The 13,628-nt window shown below is 37.0% G+C and overlaps 1 protein-coding gene across 1 annotated transcript in view; it reads right to left on the reverse strand.

Moving 5' to 3' along the window:
* Window positions 1-7,783, reverse strand: part of pemt (phosphatidylethanolamine N-methyltransferase) — an 81,696-nt gene extending 73,913 nt beyond the window's left edge. Inside the window, exons 1-2 of the mRNA XM_005721859.1 lie at window positions 7,522-7,783; window positions 5,635-5,742 (exon numbers count right to left, since the gene is read on the reverse strand). Of these exons, the coding sequence (XP_005721916.1) occupies window positions 5,635-5,742; window positions 7,522-7,629 (216 nt within the window). The 5' untranslated portion in view covers window positions 7,630-7,783. The remainder of the gene's footprint in view (window positions 1-5,634; window positions 5,743-7,521) is intronic.
* Between the last annotated feature and the right edge of the window lie 5,845 nt (window positions 7,784-13,628).

The following is a 13,628-nucleotide window of genomic DNA, read 5'->3' on the forward strand; positions in this document are numbered from 1 at the left end:
TACCTCTGGTGCAAATTACTGACCTCTGTCATCATTTTAGGTGGGGGAACTTGCACAATCGGTGGCTGACTAAATACTTTTTTGCCCCACTGTATCACAAAAACACTTTATCTGAATCTATGAAAAATGCCAAAGATAATGAGATAACAATTCAACAAACCTAAAATAGTGTTGTTATTTTTTTTTTAGCTAGTAAGGTTAATGCTATAGAGCAATTAGCCAAAAACTTGGCGTATGTCAGCATGGTATGCAGTGTGATTTTAAAAATGTAAGAAAACTGGACAAGTGGAGGCATAAAAAGAAAAAGTATCAGGTGAACAGTATCTGAAAGTCATGTCTTAGGAAATGAGAAAAAAAAAATCCATCTACTGTTCGCTGAAGCATCAGCAGAGACGGTTCAGGGGAAAGGTTGTTACAGCAAAGGTACCTGGGAGAAAAGGCTGAAGTATGTCAAATTACACCCAATCAGTGGCAACGGGTCTAATAGACTGATGAATACAAATGTGACATACGGTAGGGGGTATCTCTCTGACATGCATGGGACAACTTCTACATTCCAATATGAAGTTTTATCAATACTAGCCATTAGAAGATGGCAACTCTAGTATTATTTGCTGGTTTCTGCAAAAATCAAGTCTGTTTTTATCATGTTTGTTGAGCATGTGTTAGCAACAGCCTCCAATTTGTGTTTGACCAAAGGTAGAAGGTTGGACATCCTGATATGTTTGTGTTTTTCCTCCTGATGTAGAGCAGTTAACCAACCTTGCATTTTAAACACCATTACGATGTTTAATTTAAAGATTAACTGAAGCGCGCCTCGACTTCACGTTGTAACAGGGCAGCTGCTCTGTGCTTCATCTCATTTTAGTTACATCATCCGATTCAGTATAAACGTTGGAACAGTTCAGGGATATTTTGTTGCATAAGAAACACGATTTGGAAACACTAGCATAGCGTGGCCTCATATGGTGATAAAAAACAGCTTTTCTTTATTTGTGTAAAGTTTGAGTGCAAATGGGATAAAGCTTCCTGACTGGTACCTGCCAAGCTGCGATTGCTTTTTTACAGGTCGAACCACGTGTGGGTGCACGTATTCAGTAGTACCTCACTGCAGACTTATACCTCTATGCTGAGACTTTTAATAGGTACCTGGAGTTTTCTAATAAAAAGCTGTGTGACCAGGAAATACGGATTTTTTTAGCACTCTATAACAACTTCTACAGAATGTCTCTCACCTCCTGATAGAACATTTCAGTTACATGTTGCTTTATATATAGAAAGGTGATTTTCTCCCAGTTCATTTAACTATTTATGATACCTTTCCCTAAGACAAATCTAAAAATATGGCAGTACTTTTTAAATAAAGTTATTTATAACTTAGTTCAGATTAGTTTATATCTTCACATGCTGAAAAAGAAGGACACCCACATTGTTGGACCAGCGTTTAATTGTGTGTCTGAGGTAAAATGCTACTATTGTATTTCCTGTACTGGTGCACACCTTGAGCACTTGCTGTCAGACACAGTGATCTGTTAATTTACATGTGAAGAAAAAAGAATAAAATTAGCCGTGCAAATTTTTCCTGTGAAATTAAGTGGTTGATATGAATGATATTTGTGCATTTGGTGTTTTTCAGAAGTGAAAATAAAACCAGATAATGGGAGGAAATACTTTACACAATTTTCACACTTGAATATGAAAAACAGGTAAATAGTTGGGGTTCACCTAAAAAGTTTTAATACCTTCAAGCATTGATGATTCCTTTCTAGATGAGCAATCTGGTTATTCTATAAGCATTTATGCACCATCAGAGATGTAGTCTGTAAACAAATTGCTGATAACAAGCGGACTAGCCGCTCCCCTCTTTCATGTTTCCCAAAAGACAATTTCAATTAATCTGACCAAACAGTTTTCCACTTTGCCTCAGTCCGTCTTAAATGAGCTTCAGCCCAGAGAAGATGGCAGGTTTCTAGATCATGTTATCTGCATGAACTGTGTTCACAGACAGTGATTTCTGAAGTATTTTGAAATGTCTGGTCCAAACTAGACTTATTAAAAAAACCTACACATAAAAAATGAAATTTTAAATAACCATCAGCATTTTTGTCAGTCAGTTTGGTAATAAAATGTAAGTGTGCAGAAAGAAGGACTGTCCTTATTTTCCTGACATACTCAAACAGAATAGAAATGTCTTCTTAGGAGATCACATCTAAAGAATTTGGTCCCAAAGCCAAAAGAGGGCTGGGAATGTCTTCCAAACTGTTCTTCAGTTGCCTTTAGTCTTACCCGGACATTTAGGCTCCCTCTGAATGTGCAGCAGGAAACAATTTGCGTTCTTATAAGTATTTCTTTTGTCACAATGCGGTGTGACTGTGACCTACTGTAAATTCTGTTACCTAAAAAAATCTGCAGACAGTAGACAGACCACAGGATAATTACTGGGTCGTTCCAAACTGCAAAACATCTTCAGCTCAGACGCTTTTGCTTTTACAGACTCTCCTGTCAATTCAACCATCTCCTGTTGTGTTAAACAACTAACAGGGCACCGTGTACCTCACACTGCAGCTGTTAAAGCAAAAGTAGCTTCATGTCCTTGCTCACTAATAATAAAGTAGACTGGCAACTTTGAAGTATGAGAGTGTTGGAAGCTTTCCAATTAAATGCTCATCCTTCTTAGAGATAATTCAGGCTACAACATCTCTAGGGTACATTTTTACTTTGACTGTGTTAAAATAAATTAAGTAGTCTAAAAATATTATATGCTAATAGCATATAAATAATATCACACGTGCCAGATTGCAACTTTAAAGGTTGGTTAAAGTTATTGGACTGTATGTAGTGCTGGTGTTTACAACACAGAAGGCCATTATGTTGTCAGAGAATCTATTTAAAATGCCCCCAAAGGCACCAACGGCACAAAAACTAAACATTGAGGTCTAGCTTGATAATTTGAAGTAATAGATGCTGTCTAGGCTATGTCAGTCAAAGTGGCCACGCTCCTTATCAAGGGTTAGGGTGCAATGCTGATGCACTGGTGCCTTTGTTAACCAGCCTTAGGTTCCCACTAGTGGAACTGCAGTTTTTGACTTTTTGACACTTTCATCAGGTAGCCTGCTTTAATAAAACTTGTCAGAAACTGAATTAAACGTGTAGATGCAAATACACTTAAAAAAAAATGGCAGCTACCAAAACAACACAAAAAATAAATTCTGGCATGTTTATATGTATAATATTACTTCACTGTATCATTATACATATTTGTGTCTTTATACATTCATAAGACGGCTAACCCAAAGCAGAAACATCCCATCTAGAAATGGCCACTTCTGGCACATAGATAATAATGGATAAAATACAATAAACTACCTTCAAAGTAGAAATTCTCAAACTGGTGTTACATCACATTTCACCTCTTTAATTATTATTCATGCTGTTCTCATTGTAGCAAACGTTTTCCTAACAGCTAAATTAAATTCAAAGTTAGCAGCTAGTTGGTAACAAAAAAAAAACAAGAAAAAAAACCTGTAAAATTGTCAATCAATTTAACAGTCAAATATTTCTTGGAAATGCATCTATTGGATCAGTTAGCAAGAGGAAACTTATCTAATCCAAACATCCTCTAGCATTATTAGCTGCAAAATACCTCCATAACTCATCTATTATATTAATTCACAAAAAGAAAAAGTGAACTGGGAGTGTAACATTTACTTTTCCACTACCTTCTATCAAATCAGTCTGTACAATCATCTTCCTTATTCTTTAGGTGACAACAAAGGGATTGTCATTTCTTCTTAAAATCCCACTGGCAGTTCCTTTAGCCTGATGTTGGGGTAGAGAATAACACCATCCATCCCAAATGTGTTGAGTCACTCTTTAACAAGATAATATTCCAATAAAATCTAATTAAACCTCCATCCAGAGTAGTCACAACTTTGACAATTACCGCGCTGTAGCTCAAACAGAGGAGATAATAAAAAAGTGAAAAGTTTGATAACCTTTCTATATGAGCAAATCCTAACGCTGTTTGTCTCACATTATAGCCACTTAAAGCTTCTATTGCATCATAACGCTGAAACAGGATGATTTGAAATGAGTACCTCAGTGACATTTACTTAAATGCAGATAATTGGCTTCTCCTTCCATAAGACAAACATGCTGGGGCTTCTTGCTGGGCTGTGCAGGTGTTACGGTGGATAGATTAAATGGCCAAGTGAGTCATCATTAAAAGGTTAATTAAATGAATTTCGAAACCCGACACATGAACCAGTTGGAGCAGTGAAACTCTAGTTAAATTAGGCCAATTTCAGAGAATAATTCCACTGCAGAGTAATTTATTATTGTTATTGTTATTATGAAAGTTAAGCAGCAGCATCATAGAGTAAATGAAGGCTGCTGGAGCCAATGAGACATATGAAAATGCAATATATCTGTTTGACCTCTTGTGAAGTTTTAATTAAAGATGTATAGATATATATGCATGTTTTTTTAATCTAACTAATGCTTACGTACTTTAGATATTAATATGCTGAGTTGGCTTTATGTAACATAATGTTGTATTTACAGTATTATGTAGACTTCCAGATATAATTAGACCACAGTGTTGACTTAATTGTCTCAATAACTACCATCAGTGGGAAAGACGTGAGCACTTATGCCTGCACTTGATACCTGGAGCATCTGTGGAGCGTCACGTAAAAGTTTATGTAATGAGTCTTTACCCTCTGATGATGTAAAGGACTAAAAATATGAATGCAGACTCTTCCTTAGTTACTAATCTCCAACACGTTGACTCCCATACTGCTATTAGCCAAAAACATGACATATCTCAGCATGCTGTGCAGTTAGTCCTTAAAAACGTGAAGAAAGTGGACATGTGGAGGGCAAAGGAAGAATAGGGAGGGCAAAAGAAAACTATTTACAGCAGATTAATAATACATAAAAGTCCTATCCTTAACAAATAGGAAAAATAAACAGCAAAGATATGACACAAGACCTGAGGGCTGCATCTGCCCCTTCAGTTGATCCACCTACTGTTCACTAAAGGCTCATCAGAAATGGTCATCAGAGTGGCTGTTAAGAAACCATTTTTAAGAAAGGGAAACATGGAGAAAAGGCTGAAGTACGCCAAATTACAAAACAAAATCTGTGGCTTCTTTTGACTTGGAAGAAGACAAAAAAGAGAGACAACAGTGAGTGTCTAAAGGCATCTGTAAAACAATGGAGGCTGTGTCATGGTTTGAGGCAGTGTTAATGACCCTGTTAAAGTTCAGATCTCAACCTGATAACTCATATGCTGATGACCTACATTTGTTATGCTAAAAAACGCAGAATTAACACTGAAGCCATCTTGGAAGCTACAAATCCTATTTGCAATAACAGGCCTCCAATCCAACTGTTTGGTTCGATTTTTTTTAAAAAAATTTTAAGTATTGACTTTTGCTGTTTGAAGGTAACCGTCACAGGTTTCAAATCGAAAAGTCTAACAAAAATGTATTGGAAAACAATTGCTCTTTTTGGCAATGGAAGAATAAGGTTTTGATTGCACAGGATGAGAAGTACACACATTAAAACTAATACACACTCTTATTTAGTAGCTAAAAAAAAAGCTCTAATACAATCTAGAGCAGCACTTACCACATTCCAAAATAAAGGGTTAAAAAGGATGGCAATCACAGCAATACACAAGCGGGAGTCGTAAACATGAATGTGTTTTAGGAAGGCTTCCAACAGCGTCAAGTCCATCTGAAAGAAATAACCACGGGAAAATAAGAGAAACAAAAAATTGACTTGTCAATTAAGGTCACATCCATTCCATATAACATGACAATAAATAGCAGATGCACCTTGTTAACCAAGCTAACTAGCCAGAACTAGCATTAGATGACAAGGCCCTGGCTCTACCGGCCAATTCCAAGCAAAGTCTACAAAACAATTTTCAGCTCATCTTTCATATACAGTCTATTACACATTATACAACCATCTTCCCTAATCTGACCAAAGTGTCCTTGACTTATGGTTTGAACTGGCCAGTTACCGCGTAGTCATGCTATATCAAAAGCTTTCGTACAGCGCTTTGATATTGAATAAGCAGGAGCAAAATAATCACAGATCATACAGTGAAACACGCTGAAGGGTGTAAAGATTACTTAATTAATTAATTTTTATGAAGTGCAGCAACAGCGATAAGATTTCTTTCAAAAACAGTAGGCTCCTCTGTGTGGTTTTCCACTTTATATCCATTGGCGCCAGTGATGGAAAGCAATAAAATCCGTCCTTAGGCTAATGCCCTCTGTTTACTTTGGGTGTCTTCTGTGTTCTTCACAGTGTCAGCACCAAAAGGGAATTATAGCCAAAAGTACTGTAAGCCATTTTGCAGTTAGTCAACAGGAAAGATCTGCAGACTTCATGACAGCATCGTGACTACATAAAATTTACTTCTTTTCAGCCTGAAGGCTTTGCTAAAGGAATGGTCTGGATTACAAGAGCTTGGAGGGGTTTGCAAACCCCTCTCTTGAAGAGGGGTTCTTACATTACAGGGGTAAAACTGAATAAAACTGGCAAATGGTAAGTAAATATCTGCCAAGATTTAATGGAGCAGGACAAAAGGGTGGCAAAAACACTTCACACTACCGTGTGTTTTAATTAAAAAGGCTAATCACAGCTAATCTTTTATCTGGAAGGATAAGAAAAGTGAAAAGGGAAATTGAACAGGTTAGCATTACTTTGTTGAGATATATGCAGCAGATAAGATATTACATGCTCACAAGATTCTGTAGGCTAACAGCTTACACAATTACATTTTTGCATTTTTCGTCTTTACATATATTTATATTTGTCATGTGTGGAAATGAAGCTAAACGTCTGCACAAAGTTGCCAGCCATCAACAGATACATACACAAATTAAAATATGAAAATAAATTTTTTTAAAAATTACATTTAAAAATGTAAATAAAAATATGATGGGCTGAGTTAGATAAATATAATATATAAATAAATAACACCTAACCTTTAATCATTTTTTTAAATTTACTAAGACATATTTCGTTTATGGATATGGAAAATGTAATGTTAAAATGTTCTGCTTGGTATTTGTATTATTACTTCAATAATAATGAACTTATCTTTGAAATGCACAATTTAATAGCTAGCAAACATGGCACTTTCCCTGCTCCATTTTTCAACCTGCGCCGGTTACATAACCTCTTCTGTTTTAATCAAAATAAGAGCATAACAATACCCTGCATGTCACAAAATATACATGTTATGGCTCAATTAAACAGACAAGAATTGTTACGTCTGTGTTTTATGCTGAAACTGCATTGTACTGGTCATAGTAAACACGTGTTCTCCGAATGAAGAAAGTCGTGCATTTATTTTGAAATTACCAACTGTACCGACTGTGTTTTCCGGCGGTCAGCACTCAATAGTTCAGTCGGTCTGTCAAGAGACAAATGTAGCTTCTCAGGGAAGCGGAGCTACGTTACGCGGAACAACTTCCTGTGACACGGCTTCACTTTTACCTTGGAATAATCGACGTTGTTGAGCCCTCCGCAGCAGTCGAGCAGCGCGGGGTGGTTGTCTGTAGCAGGACTGTCGTTCCGCTCAGCGTCTGCGTTGCTGTCACTCATATACACGCAGGGTGGACGCTAACGGACACGCAGCACTCACACACCGGCGCGGAAAATAAGTGTTGCACAATAAACAGAGCAAAGTTCTAATTTATCACTAAAAAGAGGCGGCAGTTGTGGGTATCTACACATGTCCAGATAACCTCCAACCTTGCAGTGCATTGTGGGAAATGCGGTTCAATTTATTTATTTAATTTAATTTAAATTTTGCAGATGAAGAAAATAATAACAAAATAATGTTTTAATATTTATTTGAATATGTTCTGTAAAATACACCTGAACATTTAATATTTGATTTTTTTTATGTCCTTTTTTTTCCTCTTCTGTAGTAAAAAGGATCGCCTGTCGCTCTACAGTGACATCTGCTGGCTTGAAAAAAATTACCTGTAGGACTCCCTCCCAGCTATAACCTCTATAAACCGTTCAGTTGTAAAACATATCAGTTTAAATGCAAGATGAAGATTGAAACAGATTTTTTTGTAAGTGTTTTTTCCTTTTTTTAGAAGTCTAAATTAAAGGGTAATAACAACTGAAGCAGACCTATTCAGCTTTGTTTCCCAGTTGGCTGAAGTTAATAATTCCTCTTTCGTTTCTTCCCTCACTTCTCTTGTTGTCTTTTTCTTCTTTAACTTTTATGTCCTTTCTTGCACTGAGTTTCGTTCTGCTTTTGCCTCATTTCTGTAAGCATCTTCTCTCCTTCTATCATTTTTTCCTCTTCCACTGTTTCCAACTCCTTTGTGTATTTACAGTTCTCTTTTCCTGACTCACTGTCTTTTCATTGACCTCTTCCTCCCGACCTACTTCCACCCCTGATTCCTTTTAACCTCGTCATTTTCTAATCTTTTTTAAAAAAGTTCCTACAGCTCTTCTTCTTTCCTTTCTGCTTTCTTCTTACTCATCCTTCCACCTTGCTTTTATCATCCTATTCTCTGCTTTTTGTCCCCTTACATTTTACATACTTCCTTGTTGTATTGTCTTCCCATGACCTCTTCATTTGCATCCCTTTATCATCTTTTTTCCTGTTCCTGTTCAACATCACAATCTTATTTCCCTTCCTTCCTCATTCTCATTTATTCTCATTTAATCTATGTCCATACTTTGTCCTCTCTATTTTTCTGCACCTTTTCCTTTACTCTTCCTCCTCTCCTCCTCCAACTGCCAGTGTTTGTTTGGAGTCAGTCATTAAGCAGAAGACACCCCATGTAGAGGGAGAAATAGAGGAAGTGCATTGAAAGCCTTGCAGCTCCCTGACAGAGCATACCATCCATTCATCACCGCATGTAAGCCGACAACTTTGCCACATAAAATGAAATGAGCGCGAAATCGGTGATGATTATGGCCGTAATTAAGATTCTCGTCCCTCTGTCTCATTCAGCTCTGCTTGTTTCTCTTCCTTGCTTCCTTGCTTACAACCTCCATAAAACACGTGTAATCACAACATTACAACCATTGTTGTGTTTGTGTGGCTAATATTCTGAAGCCTTGATGTTAGTAACAGCAGTGGTACAGTAACAGGTACTTCCAAGGAAATGCACTTAATATTTGATCATCAACAAGTGTGGCCACTTCAATAAAAGCTGAAGTTTTCAGTATGCAGGTCTGGAGCATCAAAGTGTGTGTTAACAAGAGTGGACATCCCACCAAATTTACCCCAAGGTCAGACCATATAGTGGTTAGAGAAACTGATAACAAAGTGCTACATCTTCAACTCTGCAGCCCTCCATTAGCGGGTTAAATGTTAAAGTTCATGACAGTACAAAAAGGTAGTAGTAAAAGACTGAAAAAGTATGCCTGGGTTGCCAGGAAAAAGCCTTTTCTCTCTAAAAGAACATGGCAACATGGCTTAGGTTTGCAAAGGTGCATCTGAAAAAAATCACAAGAAAGTAACACTCGATAATACAGCTGTAATTAAATTGAATATCAGTGTATTTTATTTGAAATTACAATGTAATTATAGTTACAACTGTAAGTAAGGTTATAATGATACTAGAATTTCAAACTACTACAAAAAGAACCCAGGAAAATACTCCATACCCAATAACATTTTTGATACCATTGGGACGATTTTGACCTCATCCTGCAACAACAGAAGGAATGACTCAATATTCTATCCTTGATTTGCAGTCTGCTAGCCGCTAAGTTAATGATAACAGGTGGTTAATGTGGCTATCGGGTAGCTGCTAACAGTTGAACGCCTAACGTTAACGTGTGCGACTTCAAGGTGACATTTATAATGACTGTCTAATACTTCAGTGTCATTGAAATGAGAGCCGTGGTGACCTCTTTAAAATTATTTTAAAGTTTTCTTCAGTGTTATGAATGTTAATTTCTTCAAGTGTTAGCGGGGAGAGGAGCTGTGTGCCTGTTTGTATGCAATGGTGCACTCTGAAGTACTGTGCCAGGTGGAGGAGGTGACAAGGACACTGTTTATATTGATATTCTTGCAAATTAATATCAAATTCGAAAATAACTTTAGTGTCAAACAATATCTGAGTATCGGTTTTCTTTGACATCCCTAAATGTAAGTAAATTTAAGTAGTGCGGAATTAATTTTAAAGTAACCTACTGCGTAATGTCCTGGTAATTTAGCAGAAAAACAGACAATATTTCCCCATCTTAGATACAGGGGCTTTTCAGGCTTTTACAGTATACTTAAAGTATAGCTGGAAATTAGACAAGATGGAGCCATTCCATAATACAGCCCACGCCCCAAAAAGTACAGCATACGTACAACGTGAGAGAGAATTTCAGCTAAAATACAGTTAAATTCCATTTAATTACACCCTTAGGGCCAGGCCATTCTGGGACAATGTCCTTCAGATAAAGATGATTGCCCATAGGTTTGGCACAGCATATTAACAGAAACACCTCATGTCAAATATCAAGCACTGACACGAAGAAGTGATGAAGCCACAGGATCTGGGCACCCTGCAGCCATTAAGCTGACCGTGAACTCTTCTGTATTCTAGATTCAAATATGAGGCCATCTGTCCAACAGCTAAAGCTTGGTCCAGACTGAGTTTTCCAGTGGGACAAATATTCCAAGTAAAACAGCAAATCTACAACAGAATGGCCGAAGAAGAAAAGAACTGAGGTGCAACAATGACCCAGTCACATTCAAGACCTCAGTTGGATTAAGATGCTGTGCTGGGACTTTAAGATAGCTGTGCATAAAGGTATGCCTGCAAATTTCAATCAACTGAAGTAACACTGTAAGTAAGAGTGGGAGATGATCAAATTAATCAGCCATTCACACTGACATTAACTGAAATATTTTACCTGGTGCAAAATATGCTCAAGTGCGTAAATATGGCTCTATGAATAGTCTTTTATTGCAAGCATCTGTGAATAAGCAATATGTGGAACTGATTGAGAGAAACTAAAGTGACTAAAGATAACAACACTATTCCTAAGCAACTTGTCAATCGTAGGATAATAATACATTTTCTTCGTCACTTTAATACCCTGCTTTATCTTTTATGCTCTAAGTAGCAACATCATTTACAAAATAAACATCATGCTGTGTTGAAGATACTTTATAGCAATTGAGATGATAAAATGATGATAAACTCATTCAGTTCATAAAATAAATAATTAATTATTCATTCCAATAACAAATCTTACATTTTGCAGCTGAATTTCCTACACGACTAAACTGTCTTTTTCAATAATATAATCTGTTACCTTATTTACTCATTCTTATTGGACAAAATTGCTGCTGTGGTTATTGAAATTGAGTATGCAGGACCAGCAGAGATTTAAGTCATGTGTTCTTAAGCAATGGCAGTAGCTGCTTGCATCACTGTGACTGTACAAATGATGGTTTTTTCCCCAAAGAGAGTGACTTGCATAGCAAATGTTTGATTCTAACTTTCCTCCTTCATTGCTAAGGATCATGAAAAAGTAACAATATCACATGTCTCTATTTCTCTGCTCACGAACATGATGTATGTTTTAATATAGTTCTTCTCAGAACCATATTTCGGTGTGTGCTTCAAAACAAAATTAGGACAATTCCTCCACCATATTTACTGTTTTACATTTGGCTTTGACACTTTAACACCTCTCTCCTTAGCACACATCGACAACAATTTGATCCAAAGATTTCAAAGTTTGATCTATGGATTCATTGGACTCAATTTGGCCCTGCGACAGACTGGCAACCTGTCCAAGGTGTACCCCGCCTCTCACCCTAAGACAGCTGGGATAGGCTCCAGCGCCCCCCTCGACCCTGAACATAATAAGTGGAAGCGAATGGATGGATGGATAGATGGATTCAATTTGGCATACCTTTTCTCCCTCTTTCATAAGAATGGCTTCTTGATAGCCACCTTTCAGCTGAGACTTTCTGATGAGGGTTTGGCAAACAATAGATCGATCAGCTGAATGGCTAGATGCATCTGTCAGGTCCTGTCAGGTCTTGTATTTCTATTTCTTATGGACCTGACTTCCAGATACTTCTTATTTGCTGTGGACAGTTTTATGACTTCTTTTATTTCCTCTTGTCCAGTTACATTTTGCCAAGATAGGCCACTTTTTTCAGTTAATAGCTCTATGCCAATCACCTTATTGCTGCAAAAATACGACATTATGATTATCAAACTGTGATATCTAAAGAAATGCAAAATGTAAATGTTTACTAAGTTGTCTGTTACTTGTAGATTTAGGTGACTTTAATATGTTTGAATAAGCCTTAGGTCATTGTTAAATGGCTTAACATATTCCCCTGCAAATGGTTGTATACAAGCACTCTACTGAAAATGAGTGAAAAAGCAACAATACCATAAGAAAAGATCTTGGTCCTCGGAAGCAAAATGAAAAGAAATGAGGGATTGCTCATAAAATTTGTGCAGTACTTTTTGCTTATGTAAATGCACAAAAACAATTTTGGGGGGTTTAGCTTGAGAAAAAATAGATGACTTCAATGAGTATGGTAACAGGCCGTTACGCCATCCCCCCTGTGTTTTTTGACCCATTTATCCACCACGAAGTCCTCACTGCACAGCTGAGGAGAGTTTGTTGGCTTTATTTCGGCTGCATTTATTACACACACCTGTCAAAGAACGACGGTGCACCTTTGATTACATAGCTGGCTGAATAATGGCATAGACACATCTGGTCAAAGTTTTGAAAGGCCTGTTCGGTTTGCAGGACAAATAATTGTAGCTATTTCCATGTATAGTTAAACATTAATCCAGCTATTCACATAAAAACCACTTCTTGTAAATTCACATGCAATATACATACACATACAAGAGGGTCAAGTACCACTGAAATATCACTAAAAGAAAAAAACAAACACATTTTGCGGGTCTTCCCTTCTTATGCCTTTTCTCTATCTCATGCTTCAGTCTTACAGCCTGCAGGAACTCTTTATTTCCTTCACCTTCTTCTCTCACTGATATATCTATTAACACATGTTGCTATGAGGTTTAATTGACTGCATTCATTGGTCAAGACCCAGGTCTCTCAGGCAGAAGGTGCATACAGAGTAAAGCTGTCAAAATGCTATGTCAACATCAGTTACTCAGTGGAACATGTTTGTATTATATATTTGTTTCCACATGAAAGGATCTGCAAATCATTGGATAACTGTATCAGTGAGATGTGGTTCTTCCTGCTTGCAGTGTTACTGTTCGTGCGCATTAATCAGTCGTAGCTTTTATCCTACGCTAAGGAGATACACCACCATTCAAATTCACTGAAGTATGTATGTAGGTGAGTGAATCAGTATTCAAGTGCATTTATACAGTCTATACAAGAGTAAGTGCAGGTAAAACCATGCATATATTAACTGTTCCTTTCATAGCTGAAGGGGCCGTGGCAAGTTGTTGGACCTTTGATACATTTAGACAAGTGAACATTTGAAAGAGTACCTACAGAAAAAAAGGTAATATAGTCAGTCTTTTCTTGAAATATCCACAAATATAAAAACTAGCTACAACTTTGGTATCAAAGGGCAGTCTTTCTCACTACAGCAATACATACATACATACATA

Source organism: Pundamilia nyererei, unplaced genomic scaffold (assembly GCF_000239375.1).
Source record: "Pundamilia nyererei isolate P.nyererei 1_Seehausen unplaced genomic scaffold, PunNye1.0 scaffold00005, whole genome shotgun sequence".
NCBI classification, from domain to species: Eukaryota; Metazoa; Chordata; class Actinopteri; order Cichliformes; family Cichlidae; genus Pundamilia; species Pundamilia nyererei.